This window comes from Acinonyx jubatus, chromosome X, assembly GCF_027475565.1.
Source record: "Acinonyx jubatus isolate Ajub_Pintada_27869175 chromosome X, VMU_Ajub_asm_v1.0, whole genome shotgun sequence".
NCBI classification, from domain to species: Eukaryota; Metazoa; Chordata; class Mammalia; order Carnivora; family Felidae; genus Acinonyx; species Acinonyx jubatus.
In genome coordinates this window covers 61047669-61060909 of record NC_069389.1, presented here as the reverse complement: position 1 = coordinate 61060909, position 13241 = coordinate 61047669, and the positions used below count along the sequence as shown (strand labels likewise).

The 13241-nt window shown below is 38.1% G+C and overlaps 1 protein-coding gene across 13 annotated transcripts in view; it reads left to right on the top strand.

Moving 5' to 3' along the window:
• Window positions 1–13241, top strand: part of ATRX (ATRX chromatin remodeler) — a 307952-nt gene that overhangs the window by 223219 nt on the left and 71492 nt on the right. For all 13 annotated transcript variants that reach the window (XM_053202513.1, XM_053202509.1, XM_053202506.1 and 10 more), the window contains one exon: window positions 9879–10032. In XM_053202513.1, the coding sequence (XP_053058488.1) occupies window positions 9879–10032 (154 nt within the window). The remainder of the gene's footprint in view (window positions 1–9878; window positions 10033–13241) is intronic.

The window sequence follows — 13241 nt, the reverse complement described above, 5'->3', positions numbered from 1 at the left end:
AAATTATCATCTATCCAAGACTTCTTACCTAGCTACCACATTTTTTTTGCTACCACATTGTTACTAACTTACTGCCAGCATTTTTTATTGCTAACATTTTCACCTTAGATAAATTACCCTTGGTAGGTAACCATTGCTGAAGTTATGTGTGATCTGTGGAACTGCAGAATTCCCTAAAGGAATTTGTTACTTGGCTAGTTGACTAATTGTAGAATGGAGTTTAGTTAACATTTGCTTGATAAGCTATTTGTCAGTGGCCCCCAAGACCACCCTGAGGTTCAGTGATTCACAGGGACTCAGCATATAGTTATATTCAGGTCTATGATTTCTTACAATCAAAGGGTACAAAGCAAAATCAGCAGAGGGAAAAGGCACATAGAGTAGAGTCCAGAGGAAACCAGGCATAACCTTCCAAGAGTCTTCTCCCAGTGGAGTCACTCGAGATGTACTGATTTCTTCAGAAATAAGTTATGATAACATGTGAAGTGTCATCTACCAAAGAAGCTCATTCATTAGAGACCCAAGTGTCTAAGTTTTTTTATATATGTTTTAAACACTGTCTGTCTGATGCATACCAAATTTCAGCCTCTCAGAAAGAAAATATGTGTTCAGAATAAGCCACTCTAGGCACAGTGAGTCATTCTCATCAGGGAAAGTTTTATATTAGTACAGAGAGCTGTTTACCATTCAAGTACCCAGGGCCAGCCTTGCAAAGCAGGCTTTTCTAAGATGCAATTTTAGGTGACTCTTGAAGGATAGTGAAGCATAAATAGAAGTTTGCCTTGCAAAGAATGGGAGAAAATAACAAGACCTTCAAGGAAAGGTATGGATTCTTGGAAATATGTGACATGTTTAGATAATAGTTCATTGTGGTTTGAATATCAATACTTAATGAGCTATCTATAAGTAATGGAAATTACCAGGACCCAGACACACACAAAAAAAGGAACTGATAATTTAAACCATTCAAGGTATGCTATGGAAGCCCTAGGGATATGCTAGTCTTGTGACTAGCAGCTTTGGCTTTCACCTACTCAGTGATATGATACAAGGCCTTGAGCCCTCTATGAGGTGGAGAGTTCTTTGAACCCAGATTAAAGCTGAATCTCTAAAGGGTATATATAGTCCATTGAAGAATAGGATAGAAAAAAAATGTGCCCATCAATCCAGGTAGATGACAAAGTTTATCTGTTTCACTCTGGTCTCTGGGTTGAGAAAAATAGTTTCTTTGCATTCATAATCTTGGGCTTTCCCTTATATAGGTTATGACTTGAATGTACATTACTTAGTCTAAAAATCTCAAGCTGAAATATCTCAAAAGTAATTCGGGGTAGTTGATCCTTTGGAGCACCTGGCAGAAGCAGATGCAGAATAAGTACGGAGATGTATGTCCTTTACCAAGGATTCTCACATATTACAAATACTACTGAAAGTGAGATGACAATAAAAATTATAGAGGAGAGTTCCGGTGAAAGATGGCTGCATAGGAGGGCACTGGGCTCACCTTGTCCTGCTGATCACTTAGATTCCACCCACACCTGCCTAAATAACCCAGAAAACCTCCAGAAGCCTAGCAGAACGGACTCTCTGGAGCCAAGTGTAGTCAAGAGGCCCACGGAAGAGGGTAGGAAGGGCGGAGAGGTGGTGCATGTTACACGGACTGGCAGGAGGGAGCCGGGACAGTGGAGGGGCAGCCTGCCCAGCAAGGCAGAGCCCCTGAAGTCTGGATTGCAAAAGCAGAGGGGCAGACTGCATGGGTTCTGACAGCCAGCAGGACTTAACATCTGGAATGTTAAAAGTCAACAGCTCTGCTCGGAGAGCAGGAGGGTGAGAGGACAGTAGGAGGGAGAGTTGTTGAGCCCCAGGAGACAGAGCTCAGTTCGGCGGGGAACAAAGGTGCTGGCAAGCGCCATCTCCCTCTCCCATCCCCCAGCCGTAATCCCAAAGGGAACCAGTTCCCATCACCAAACTTCCTTGCACAGTGCAAGCACCCAATGCTGTGCTTCTGTGGATCTTTTCCTCCGACTGGTCTGCCTCCCTACCAGAGCTGCAGGGCTCCTCCCGCAGGGGACCACCAAAGGCAAAGCTAGCTAAACCTGCCCCTCCTGCCTCTGTACACCTTGCGGATCCACCCCTTCTAATACGCCCTTGGCCAGATCCCATCCAAGTCTCACCACAAGCCTGGCAGTGTGCAAGGAGCCCAGATAGGGGCCACACCTCTGCACAGTGAGTCCTGCCCCTGGGAGAGGGGAAGATAAGGTACACACCAATCTGACTGTGGCCCCATCTGTGGGCTGGGGACAGACATCGGGTCTCACTGTGGCCCCACCCACGAAAACAAGTTACTCCAGACAGCACAGGGGACGCGCCCTGCAGTTTGGCAACACCCCAGGGACTATCCAAAATAACAAAATGGAAGAACTCTCCTCAAAACAAACTCCAGGAAGTAGCAACAGCTAATGAATTGATCAGAAATGATTTAAGCAATATAACAGAACAAGAATTTAGAATAATGGTCATAAAATTAATCTCTGGGCTTCAAAAAAGTATAGAGGACTTTTTTCTCTATAGCAGAGAATCTATTGCTACAGAGATCAAGGGACTAAGATAGTCAGGAGGAGCTAAAAATGCTATAAATGAGGTGCAAAATAAAATGGCAACCACAGCTCGGATTAAAGAGGCAGAGGAGAGAATAGGTGAATAAGAAGATAAAATTATGGAAAAGAGGAAGCTGAGAAAAAGATAAAAAAAAATCCAGGAGTATGAGGGGAGAATTAGAGCACTAAGTGACGCAATCAAACAGAGGAATATCCATATCATGGTAATACCAGAAGAAGAAAAAGAAGAGACAGAGAGAGAAAGGGGCTGAAGATGTACTTGAACAAATTATAGCTGAGAACTTCCCTGATCTGGGGAAGGAAACAGGCATTGAAATCCAAGAGGCACCCAGAAAACTCCCTTCAGATGTAACTTGAATCGATCTTCTGCATGACATATCAGTGAAACTGGCAAAATACAAGGATAAAGTAGAGAATTCTGAAAGCAGCTAGGGAATAAACAGGCCCTAACTTACAAAGGTAAACACATAAGGGTAGTACCTGACCTACCTACTGAAACTTGGCAGGCCAGAAAGGAATGGCAAGAAATCTTCAATGTGATGAACAGAAAAAAAAAATGCGGCTGAGAATCCTTCATCCAGCAAGTCTGTCTTTCAGAATAGAAGGAGAGATAAAGGTCTTCCCAAACAAACAAAAACTGAAGGAATTCATCACCACTAAACCAGTCCTACAAGAGATCCTAAGGGGGATTCTGTGAGTGAAATGTTGCAAGGACCACAAAGTACCAGAGACATCACTACAAGCATGACACCTACAGACATCACAATGACTTCTAAACCCATATCTTTCAATTATATCATTGAATGTAAATGGACTAAATGCTCCAACAAAAAGACATAGGGTATCAGAATGGATAAAAAAGCAAAACCTATCTATTTGCTATCTACAAGAGACTCATTTTAGACCCGAGGACACCTTCAGATTGAAAGTGAGGGGATGGAGAACTATCTATCATGCTACTGGAAGTCAAAAGAAAGCTGGAGTGGGGCGCCTGGGTGGCTCAGTCGGTTAAGCATCCGACTTCAGCCCGGGTCACGATCTCGCGGTCCGTGAGTTCGAGCCCCACGTCGGGCTCTGGGCTGATGGCTCAGAGCCTGGAGCCTGCTTCCGATTCTGTCTCTCCCTCTCTCTCTGCCCCTCCCCCATTCATGCTCTGTCTCTCTGTCTCAAAAATAAAAAAACGTTAAAAAAAATTAAAAAAAAAAAAGCTGGAGTAACTATACTTATATCAAGCAAACTAGACTTTAAATTAAAGGCTGTAACAAGAGATGAAGAACAGCATTATGTAATAATTACAGGGTCTGTCCATGAGGAAGAGCTAACAATTATAAATGTCTATGTGCCAAATACGGGAGCCCCCAAATGTATAAAACAATCACAAACACAAGCAACCTTATTGAAAAGAATGGTAATTGCAGGGGACTTTGATACTCCACTTACAACAATGTATAGATCATCTTGACACAGGATCAATAAAGAAACAAGGGCCCTGAATGATGCACTGGATCACATGGACTTGACAGATATATTTAGAACTCTGCATCCCAAAGCAACAGAATATACTTTCTTCTCAAGTGCACATGGAACATTCTCCAAGATATATCACATACTATTTTGGGTCACAAAACAGCCCTTCATAAATGTAAAAGAATTCAGATCATACCATGCACACTTGCAGACCACAGTCCTATGAAACTTGAAATCAACCACAAGAAAAAGTCAGGAAAACCTCCAAAAGTATGGAAGTAAAGAACACCCTATTAAAGAATGAATGGGTGAACCAGGCAATTAGAGGAGAAATTTAAAAATATATGGAAACAGATGAAAATGAAAACACAACAATCCAAATGCTTTGGGATGCAGTGAAGGCAGTCCTGAGAGGAAAATACATTGCAATCCAGGCCTATCTCAAGGAACAAGAAAAATCCCAAATACAAAATCTAACAGCACACCTATAGGAAATAGAAGCAGAACAGCAAAGACAACCCAAACCCAGCAGAAGAAGAGAAATAATGAAGAGCAGAGCAGAAGTAAACAATATAGAATCTAAAAAAACTGTAGAGGAGATCAGTGAAACCAAGAGTTGGTTTTTTGAAAAAATACACAAAATTGATAAACCTTTAGCCAGGCTTCTCAAAAGGAAAAGGGAGATGACCCAAATAGATAAAATAATGAATGAAAATGGAATTATGACAACCAATCCCTCAGAAATACAAGCCATTATCAGGGAACACTATGAAAAATTATATGCCAACAAACTGGGCAACCTGGAAGAAATGGACAAATTCCTAAATACCCACACACTTCCAAAACTCAAACAGGAAGAAATAGAAAACTTGAACAGACCCATAACCAGTGAATAAATTGAACGAGTTATCAAAAATCTCCCAACAAATGAGAGTCCAGGACCCGATGTCTTCCCAGGGGAATTGTACCAGACATTTAAAGCAGAGATAATACCTATCCTTCTCAAGCTATTCCAAAAATTAGAAAGGGAAGGAAAACTTCCAGACTCATTCTATGAAGCCAGCATTACTTTGATTCCTAAACCGGACAGAGACCCAGTAAAAAAAGAGAACTACAAGCCAATATCCCTGATGAATATGGATGCAAAAATTCTCAATAAGATACTAGCAAATCGAATTCAACAGCATATAAAAAGAATTATTTACCATGATCAAGCGGGATTCATTTGTGGGCTGCAGGGCTGTTTCAACATTCGCAAATCAATCAATGTGATACATCCCATTAATAAAAGAAAAGATAAGAACCATATGATCCTGTCAATCGATGCAGAAAAAGGATTTGACAAAGTTCAGCATCCTTTCTTAAGAAAAACCCTCGAGAAAGTTGGGATAGAAGGAACATCCTTAAACATCATCAAAGCCATTTATGAAAAGCCCACAGCTAATATCATCCTCAATGGGGAAAAACTGAGAGCTTTCCCCCTGAGATCAGGAACACAACAGGGATGTCCACTCTCGCCACTGTTGTTGAACATAGTGTTGGAAGTGCTAGCATCAGTAAGCAGACAACAAAAGGAAATCAAAGGCATCAAAATTGGCAAAGATGAAGTCAAGCTTTCACTTTTTGCAGACGACATGATATTATACATGGAAAACCCGACAGACTCCACCAAAAGTCTGCTAGAACTGATACATGAATTCAGCAACATCTCAGGATACAAAATCAATGTACAGAAATCAGTTGCATTCTTACACACTAACAATGAAGCAACAGAAAGACAAATAAAGAAACTGATCCCATTCACAGTTGCATCGAGAATCATAAAATACCTAGGAATAAACCTAACCAAAGATGTAAAAGATCTGTGTGCTGAAAACTATTGAAAGCTTATGAAGGAAATTGAAGAAGACAGAAATGGAAAAGCATTCCGTGCTCATGGATTGGAAGGATAAATATTGTTAAAATGTCAATACTACCCAAAGCAGTCTACACATTCCATGCAACAAAATTGCACCAGCATTCCTCTGAAAGCTGGAACATACAATCCTAAAGTTTTTATGGAACCACAAAAGACCCTTAATAGCCAAAGTAATTTTGAGGAAGAAGACCAAAGCAGGAGGCATCACAATCCCAGATTTTAGCCTCTACTACAAAGCTGTAATCATCAAGACAGCATGGTACTGGCACAAAAAGACACATAGACCAATGGAGTAGAATAGAAACCCCAGAATTAGACCCACAAAAGTATAGCCAACTAATCTTTGATAAAGCAGCAAAGAATATCCAATGGAAAAAAGACAATCTCTTTCACAAATGGTTTTGGGAGAGCTGGATGGCAACATGCAGAAGAATGAAACTAGACCACTTTCTTACACCATTCACAAAGATAAACTCAAAATAGGTAAAGGACCTGAATGTGAGACAGGAAACCATCAAAACCCTAGAGGAGAAAGCAGGAAAAAACCTCTCTGACCTCAGCCGCAGCAGTTTCTTACTTGACACATCCCCAAAGGCAAGGGAATTAAAAGCAAATGAACTATTGGGACCTCATGAAGATAAAAAGCTTTTGCACAGCAAAGGAAACAATCAACAGAACTAAAAGGCAAGCAACGGAATGGGAAGAGATATTTGCAAATGACATATCAGGCAAAAGACTAGTATCCAAAATCTATACAGAACTCACCAAACTCCACACCCGAAAAACAAATAATTCAGTGAAGAAATGGGCAGAAAACATGAATAGGCACATCTCTAAAGAAGACATCCAGATGGCCAACAGGCACATGAAAAGAGGTTCAGCATCACTCCTCATCAGGGAAATACAAATTAAAACCGCACTGAGATATCGCCTCATGCCAGTCAGAGTGGCCAAAATGAACAAATCAGGAGACTATAGATGCTGGAGAGGATGTGGAGAAACGGGAACCCTCTTGCACTGTTGGTGGGAATGCAAACTGGTGCAGCCGCTCTGGAAAACAGTGTGGAGGCTCCTCAAAAAATTAAGAATAGACCTACCCTATGACCCAGCAATAGCACTGCTGGGAATTTACCCAAGGGATACAGGAATGTTGATGCATAGGGGCACTTGTACCCCAATGTTTATAGCAGCACTTTCAACAACAGCCAAATTATGGAAAGAGCCTAAATGTCCATTAACTGATGAATGGATAAAGAAATTGTGTTTTATATACACAATGGAATACTACATGGCAATGAGAAAGAATGAAATATGGCCTTTTGTGGCAACATGGATGGAACTGTAGAGTGTTATGCTATGTGAAATAAGTCATGTAGAGAAAGACAGATACTGTATGTTTTCACTCTTATGTGGAACCTGAGAAGCTTAACTGAAGACCATGGGGGAGGGGTAGGTAAAAAAAAAAAAAAAAGGTTAGAGAGGGAGGGAGCCAAAACTTAAAAGACTCTTAAAAACTGAGAACAAACTGAGGGTTGATGGGGTTTCGAGGGAGGAGAGGATGGGTGATGGGTATTGAGGAGGGCACCTTTTGGGATGAGCACTTCGTGTTGTATGGAAACCAATTTGACAATAAATCTAACATTAAAAAAATTACAGAATAATCAAGGAAACTATTGTCTTCAGGAAACTTTAGCCACAAAATGAGTTAGCAGCAAGCCTGACAAAAGTTAACACACAAAACTAACAGCTTAATTAGATTCTCTAGGGCCTCAGATAATAGAAGTTTTTGATAAAGAATACAGTTATTTTTAGTGAGAATTTTAAATATCACACGTATAAGTTTATGCCATAAAATTTAAAACTTAAGAGATAGACAATATTCTAGAAAAATATAACAACATTGAGTGTTCTTTTGACAGTTGCCAAAAATTAGAAATGATCTACATGTCTATGAGAGGGACTGATGAGGAGATGCCATAATGTCTATGAGGAGAGCTAAAAATGATGGTATATTTGGGTAGTGGAATTCTACATAGAGGTTAGAGTGATTAAGTCTCACTTTGAATGAAAAATTATAAGCTACATTTATTGAAGAAATAAATCATATAAAGTTACATCCAGTATGTACTGATTACATGTAGCTTAAAAACATGAAAGGTAATATAGGGTTTAGGCATACATGTGTAGTGAAAATATAAAAACATACACAAAAACAGTAAATATAGAATTGAGGGTTTTATTTTATTTTGATTTATATATATTTGTGTTTTTACTTTTTTTAAGTGTAGTTGACTCAATACTACATTAGTTTCAGGTGTACAGCTTAGTGATTTGACAAGTTTATGCATTATGCTATATTCCCCACAAATGTGGCTATCATTTGTCCTGTTATATTGCTATTAATATCATTAACTGTATTCCTTATGCTGTGCCTTTTATTCTCATGACTTGGTTTGTTCTATGTATTTATAGGTCTGATACTGCTTTTTGTTTATTCATTTGTTTTGCTTTGTTTTTAGATTCCCATGAGTTAACTCATTCCATAACCGGAGGCCTGTATGTCCATCTCCCCTTCACCCATTTTGTCTGTCCATCCTCTTCCCCTCTGGCAACACTGTTTGTTCTCTGTATTTATATATCTGATTCTGCTTTTTCTTTATTCATTTTTTAAGATTCCGCTTATGGGCAGAATCATATGGTATTTTCCCTTATGAGTCTGACTTATTTCACATACCTTAATGCCCTGTAAATCTAGAGAGTTTTATAAGTTGGGATTTTAGAAACCTGCTAGAAAGAAGGGAGGGATAGAAGAGGATGCAATTGGGTATGGTTACATATTAGTCGTCAACTGCATCAGAAGCAGATTTAATTAATAAGTGGTAAAATTTAATAAAGATTGGATGTGGGAAACACTGCTGTTCATTATATTCTATATACTTTTGTGAATGTATAAAATATTTTGTTTATAACAAAAACGTGTAAAAATTTAAAATAGTTTGCATTAAAAAGCAGTTCAGGGAAGGTACAAAAACCAGGTAAACCTTTATGTTCCTTGTTTTGAATTGAACTGTTTATGTTTAGATATTAATGGATTATTTTGTATTACTTTCTTCTAATATCTTTTATAGTCAAAAGTTTGCAGGGAAAATAAGAAAATGATTTAACATGATATCATCATTCTGGGATCAATCCTTGTTTGTTTTCCAGAATTCTATTAGGGAAAGAGAAATGTTTCATGCCCCTAAGATCTTTTCTCTCTTGATCTCTGAGTCAGTCTGTCTCTTCCCTCCCTCCTCTCCTCCATACCTTTCTCTGTCTTTCTTTGGTTCTCTAGGTCTTTTTCTCTCCTAGTCTCTGTCTCTTGGGATGTGTGTTTGGAGTTATACTCTCTCAGTGCCTTGGGGGCTTTGCCTCTTAGGGTCTCTGTTTTTCTGAGTCTCTCACTCCCAGGCACTGTTTCTCATAGTTGTACTTTTTCAGGGTCTTTCTCTTGCTTACTCTGTCACTTGATGTGCCTGCTCCCACTCAATGTTTTTCTTCCTTTGCATCCAAACGTGTGTGTTTGTGTGTGTCTGACTCCCTGTCTCTTTCTCTCCCCCTCCTAGGGTGGGTTTGTCCCCTCTACTCCACTCCCCCACCTTGTGTCTTTTTCTCACAGTGTAACTCTCTCTTTCCTGGGGTGGTCTTTTTTTCCCTCTTTTTGCAAGAGGATGCCCTCCCTCCCTGTCATCCCCCTCTCCCCTCTCCTCTTCTTCCTTCCCCTCTCTCCCTCTCTCTCGTCTTTCTCTTGGTGCCTGTCTTAATCCTTCTTTCAGGATCTTTCAGTTTTCTTTCCTTATTTGCCTACTTATTTATGTTTCATTTGTTTTATTTAGGTAAAGCTACTTCTTCTTCTAATCCAAGCAGCCCAGCTCCAGACTGGTACAAAGATTTTGTTACAGATGCTGATGCTGAGGTTTTAGAACATTCTGGAAAAATGGTACTTCTCTTTGAAATTCTTCGAATGGCAGAGGAAATTGGGGATAAAGTGTAAGTTTCTCCTATTTTTATTCTATAAATGAACCTTTTTAATAATCATTCTGTTGTTTAAACAATTTATTTGAAGAAATCTGTTTTGTTTTCTTCCTTAGAAAGATGTAATTTTTTTGGTTAATGTAGTGATAGACCACTGTCTTCCTTCTAAGCCACTAGTTCTGAGTGCATATTCTGGTTATTTCTTCATTGCGGTTTTCCCTTTCTGGCTATTGCACCTTGAACTTATTTCTTTGAGCCAAGCCTCTGATGGATATCTATATTTCACTATCTTTAAACTTATTTTTCAATCCATGTAGTGTGGTTTCTACCATGTCACTTTATTGAGATTTTTTCCCCCTAAAGTCAGTTAGTGACCTTTTAATCTCCAAATCTAGTGCCCTTCAGACTGTATTTCACCTCTTTGACTATTCTCCATAATTTCTCCTTTGTTTTTGTTCCTGTTTGTTTTACTTCTAGCATTTGTGTCCCCATTCCCTTCCTTGCGTCCCTGCCTTCCACTCTCATCCTTCAAATTACTATTCAGAAAACATACTTTTAATGTTTTGAACCATACTTACTGTTTAGGTTGTTATAAGGTCCCAACATCTGATCATAAAATATCTTAAAAATGTGTCTGTGATTCTTTAATAACAGTTTAACATAAGGCTGAAATAAACCTTTTATCTTAAAAACTTTCAAACTTAGTTCTTTTAACTCTTGGAAGGAGGTAGATCTGCTATTAATATTTCTAATCCATCTTTTAATATACCTCTAATGTTAATATTCTTTTTTTTTTAATTTTTTAAAAATTTTAATGTTTATTTCTGAGACAGAGACAGAGTATGAGTGGGGGAGGGGCAGAGAGAGAGGGAGACACAGAATCAGAAGCAGGCTCCAGGCTCTGAGCTGTCAGCACAGAACCCGATGTGGGGCTCGAACTCACAAACCGTGAGATCATGACCTGATCTGAAGTCGGTTGCTCAACTGACTGAGCCACCCAGGCAACCCTAATGTTAATGCATTCTAATATACTTGTATGTCTTTTCACTGGATAGTGAGTTGTTTGAAGACACAGACTGTTTTATTACTTTTATTAACTTACTATATCTTGCACTTAGTAATTACTCGATAAAATTTATTTTTGTTGTATATTACGACTTTATTTACACAGAAACAAGTGGTTCAGATATGTGATGAATGGAGTGACAGTATTGGAGGTAAAGGACATGTTTTGGAATAGAAATAACAGGATTTAGTACATTAAATTCAGGGCAATAAGAATGAAAGAGTAGTCAAAAATGACTCCTAGGCTTCCAGACCAGGAGGCTGGTGAATTCTGGTGCTACTTACTAAAATGGAGAATAGGGAAGAACTACGTTTATTAGACATTGTAAAGAAGTCTGTTCTGGCTATGTTAAGTTTGAGAGCCCTGTTAGATATCCATAGAAGATTCAAGTAAAAAGTGGATATTTGAATTCAGCATTCCTAAGAAGTCAGGAGAAATGATTGCTCTGACATGCTTTGCTCTTTTCTGCTATCAACTTCTGTAGTTTAAAATTAATTTTTATTTGGGTACCATACAAGAATTTTAAGAATATGGAAGGGATTTTAGTGGTCTTTTAATTTCCTAGGCAGTGCAAGAATCTCTTCCACCATTTTCATCATGATGTTCTCGTAGCCTCTCCTATGGTAGAACATTTGCCATTTCAGAAGGCTACCTATAGTTGAATACTTCAAATTTTTAGAAATTGTATCCTTATCTTTAGTTTGTACTTTATCCCTATACATTTTCCTTGTGGTTTAAAATTGAACATATCTTTTGCTTTTTTTACACTCTTATAGTGATATTTTTTTAGTTATAAGCCCAACTGATAGACATTATCAGTGCTAATACTATAAAACTATGCATTTCCTTAACTGTGATTACCACTATTCTTTATTTGTCCAACATTTCCTTATGGAAGTTTTCAGACATAAAAACAGAAAGAATTTTACAGTGAATACCCATATACCTATCACCTAGCATCTATACTATATTCTATATTTCATTGTACTGTCTTTATTACATATCTATTTATCTATCCATCTTATTTTCCTGGTGCCTTCCAATGCAGGTTGCAGACATCAGTAGTACTGTTTTAATTGTCTCCTTTTCAGATAATGGTGGGTTCATCTCTCTTGTCACTTTTAGCTTTTTTTTTTTTTTTCCTCTGCATTGATCTATTCTTTGTATGGCCTAATTTCATAAGTTTTAAACATACTTCAGTTTTTTAGCACCCATCTCAAAATATGATCACAGCAAACAAAACACTTCAACTGAGTTTTTATTAACACAGAGTTATAGTAAAGCAGGTTCTTGTTTATTCTGGGCCCTATAGTTCATCCATGCGGTCCAATAGAGAGGTTTTCCAACATCTAAGTAACACTGTTGGTTCATATTGAACTCATGGTCAACTGAGACTCTCATTTATTTTTTAAAGAAGAACTGCTGTTAAATCAGATTTTTCTATTCTCTATTTGTGCAGTTGATCTTTTGACCCAAGTGTAAACTTGATATTTCATGGGGCAAAAGATAAATGAATTCCAGTGATTTTAGCCAATGGTGTGTTGATAAATGTTTAACAACTGACTCTTCAGAAAAATAATAGCACAAAAGGAAATGAAGCAAGAAAGAAAAGCTCTATAACATTTGCTGATTTTCATAGTCAAATACTGCCATGTTCAATTTTAAGCTATCATCATGATGTCAGTGGTGGGAAGAAATGCTAACAATCTACTTTCCTGTTCCAAGCTAGTTATAGCTAATTCCAGTACACTACTGGTTTCAGTCCAGCCCTTCTAACTTGTTTTCTGTCATTTAAATATTAAAATTTGATTAAATTTTAATTTTCCAGGTTTTTTATATATGTATGAATTTGATTTGTATTGATTTTATATTTTCATAGGAGACACTAATAGATAAAGCCAAGGTAGTTTATACAAGTATGAAAATTATTACCAATCCGGGCAGTAGTTTTTCATGTTATCTGCAACTAGAAAAAGTTAACAGAGATAACCATTAGTATGTAGCCACTTAATCCTAATAATACCACCCTTTTCACAGTGAGGTTTTTCTGAGCTCAGTGGTTCCCAGAACCAGTCTTAATGCTGACTCAAGTCAACCTTTTTCCAGAATAGTAACCCAAATTCCAGATTAATTCCAATTAAATAAATAATTGGTATTT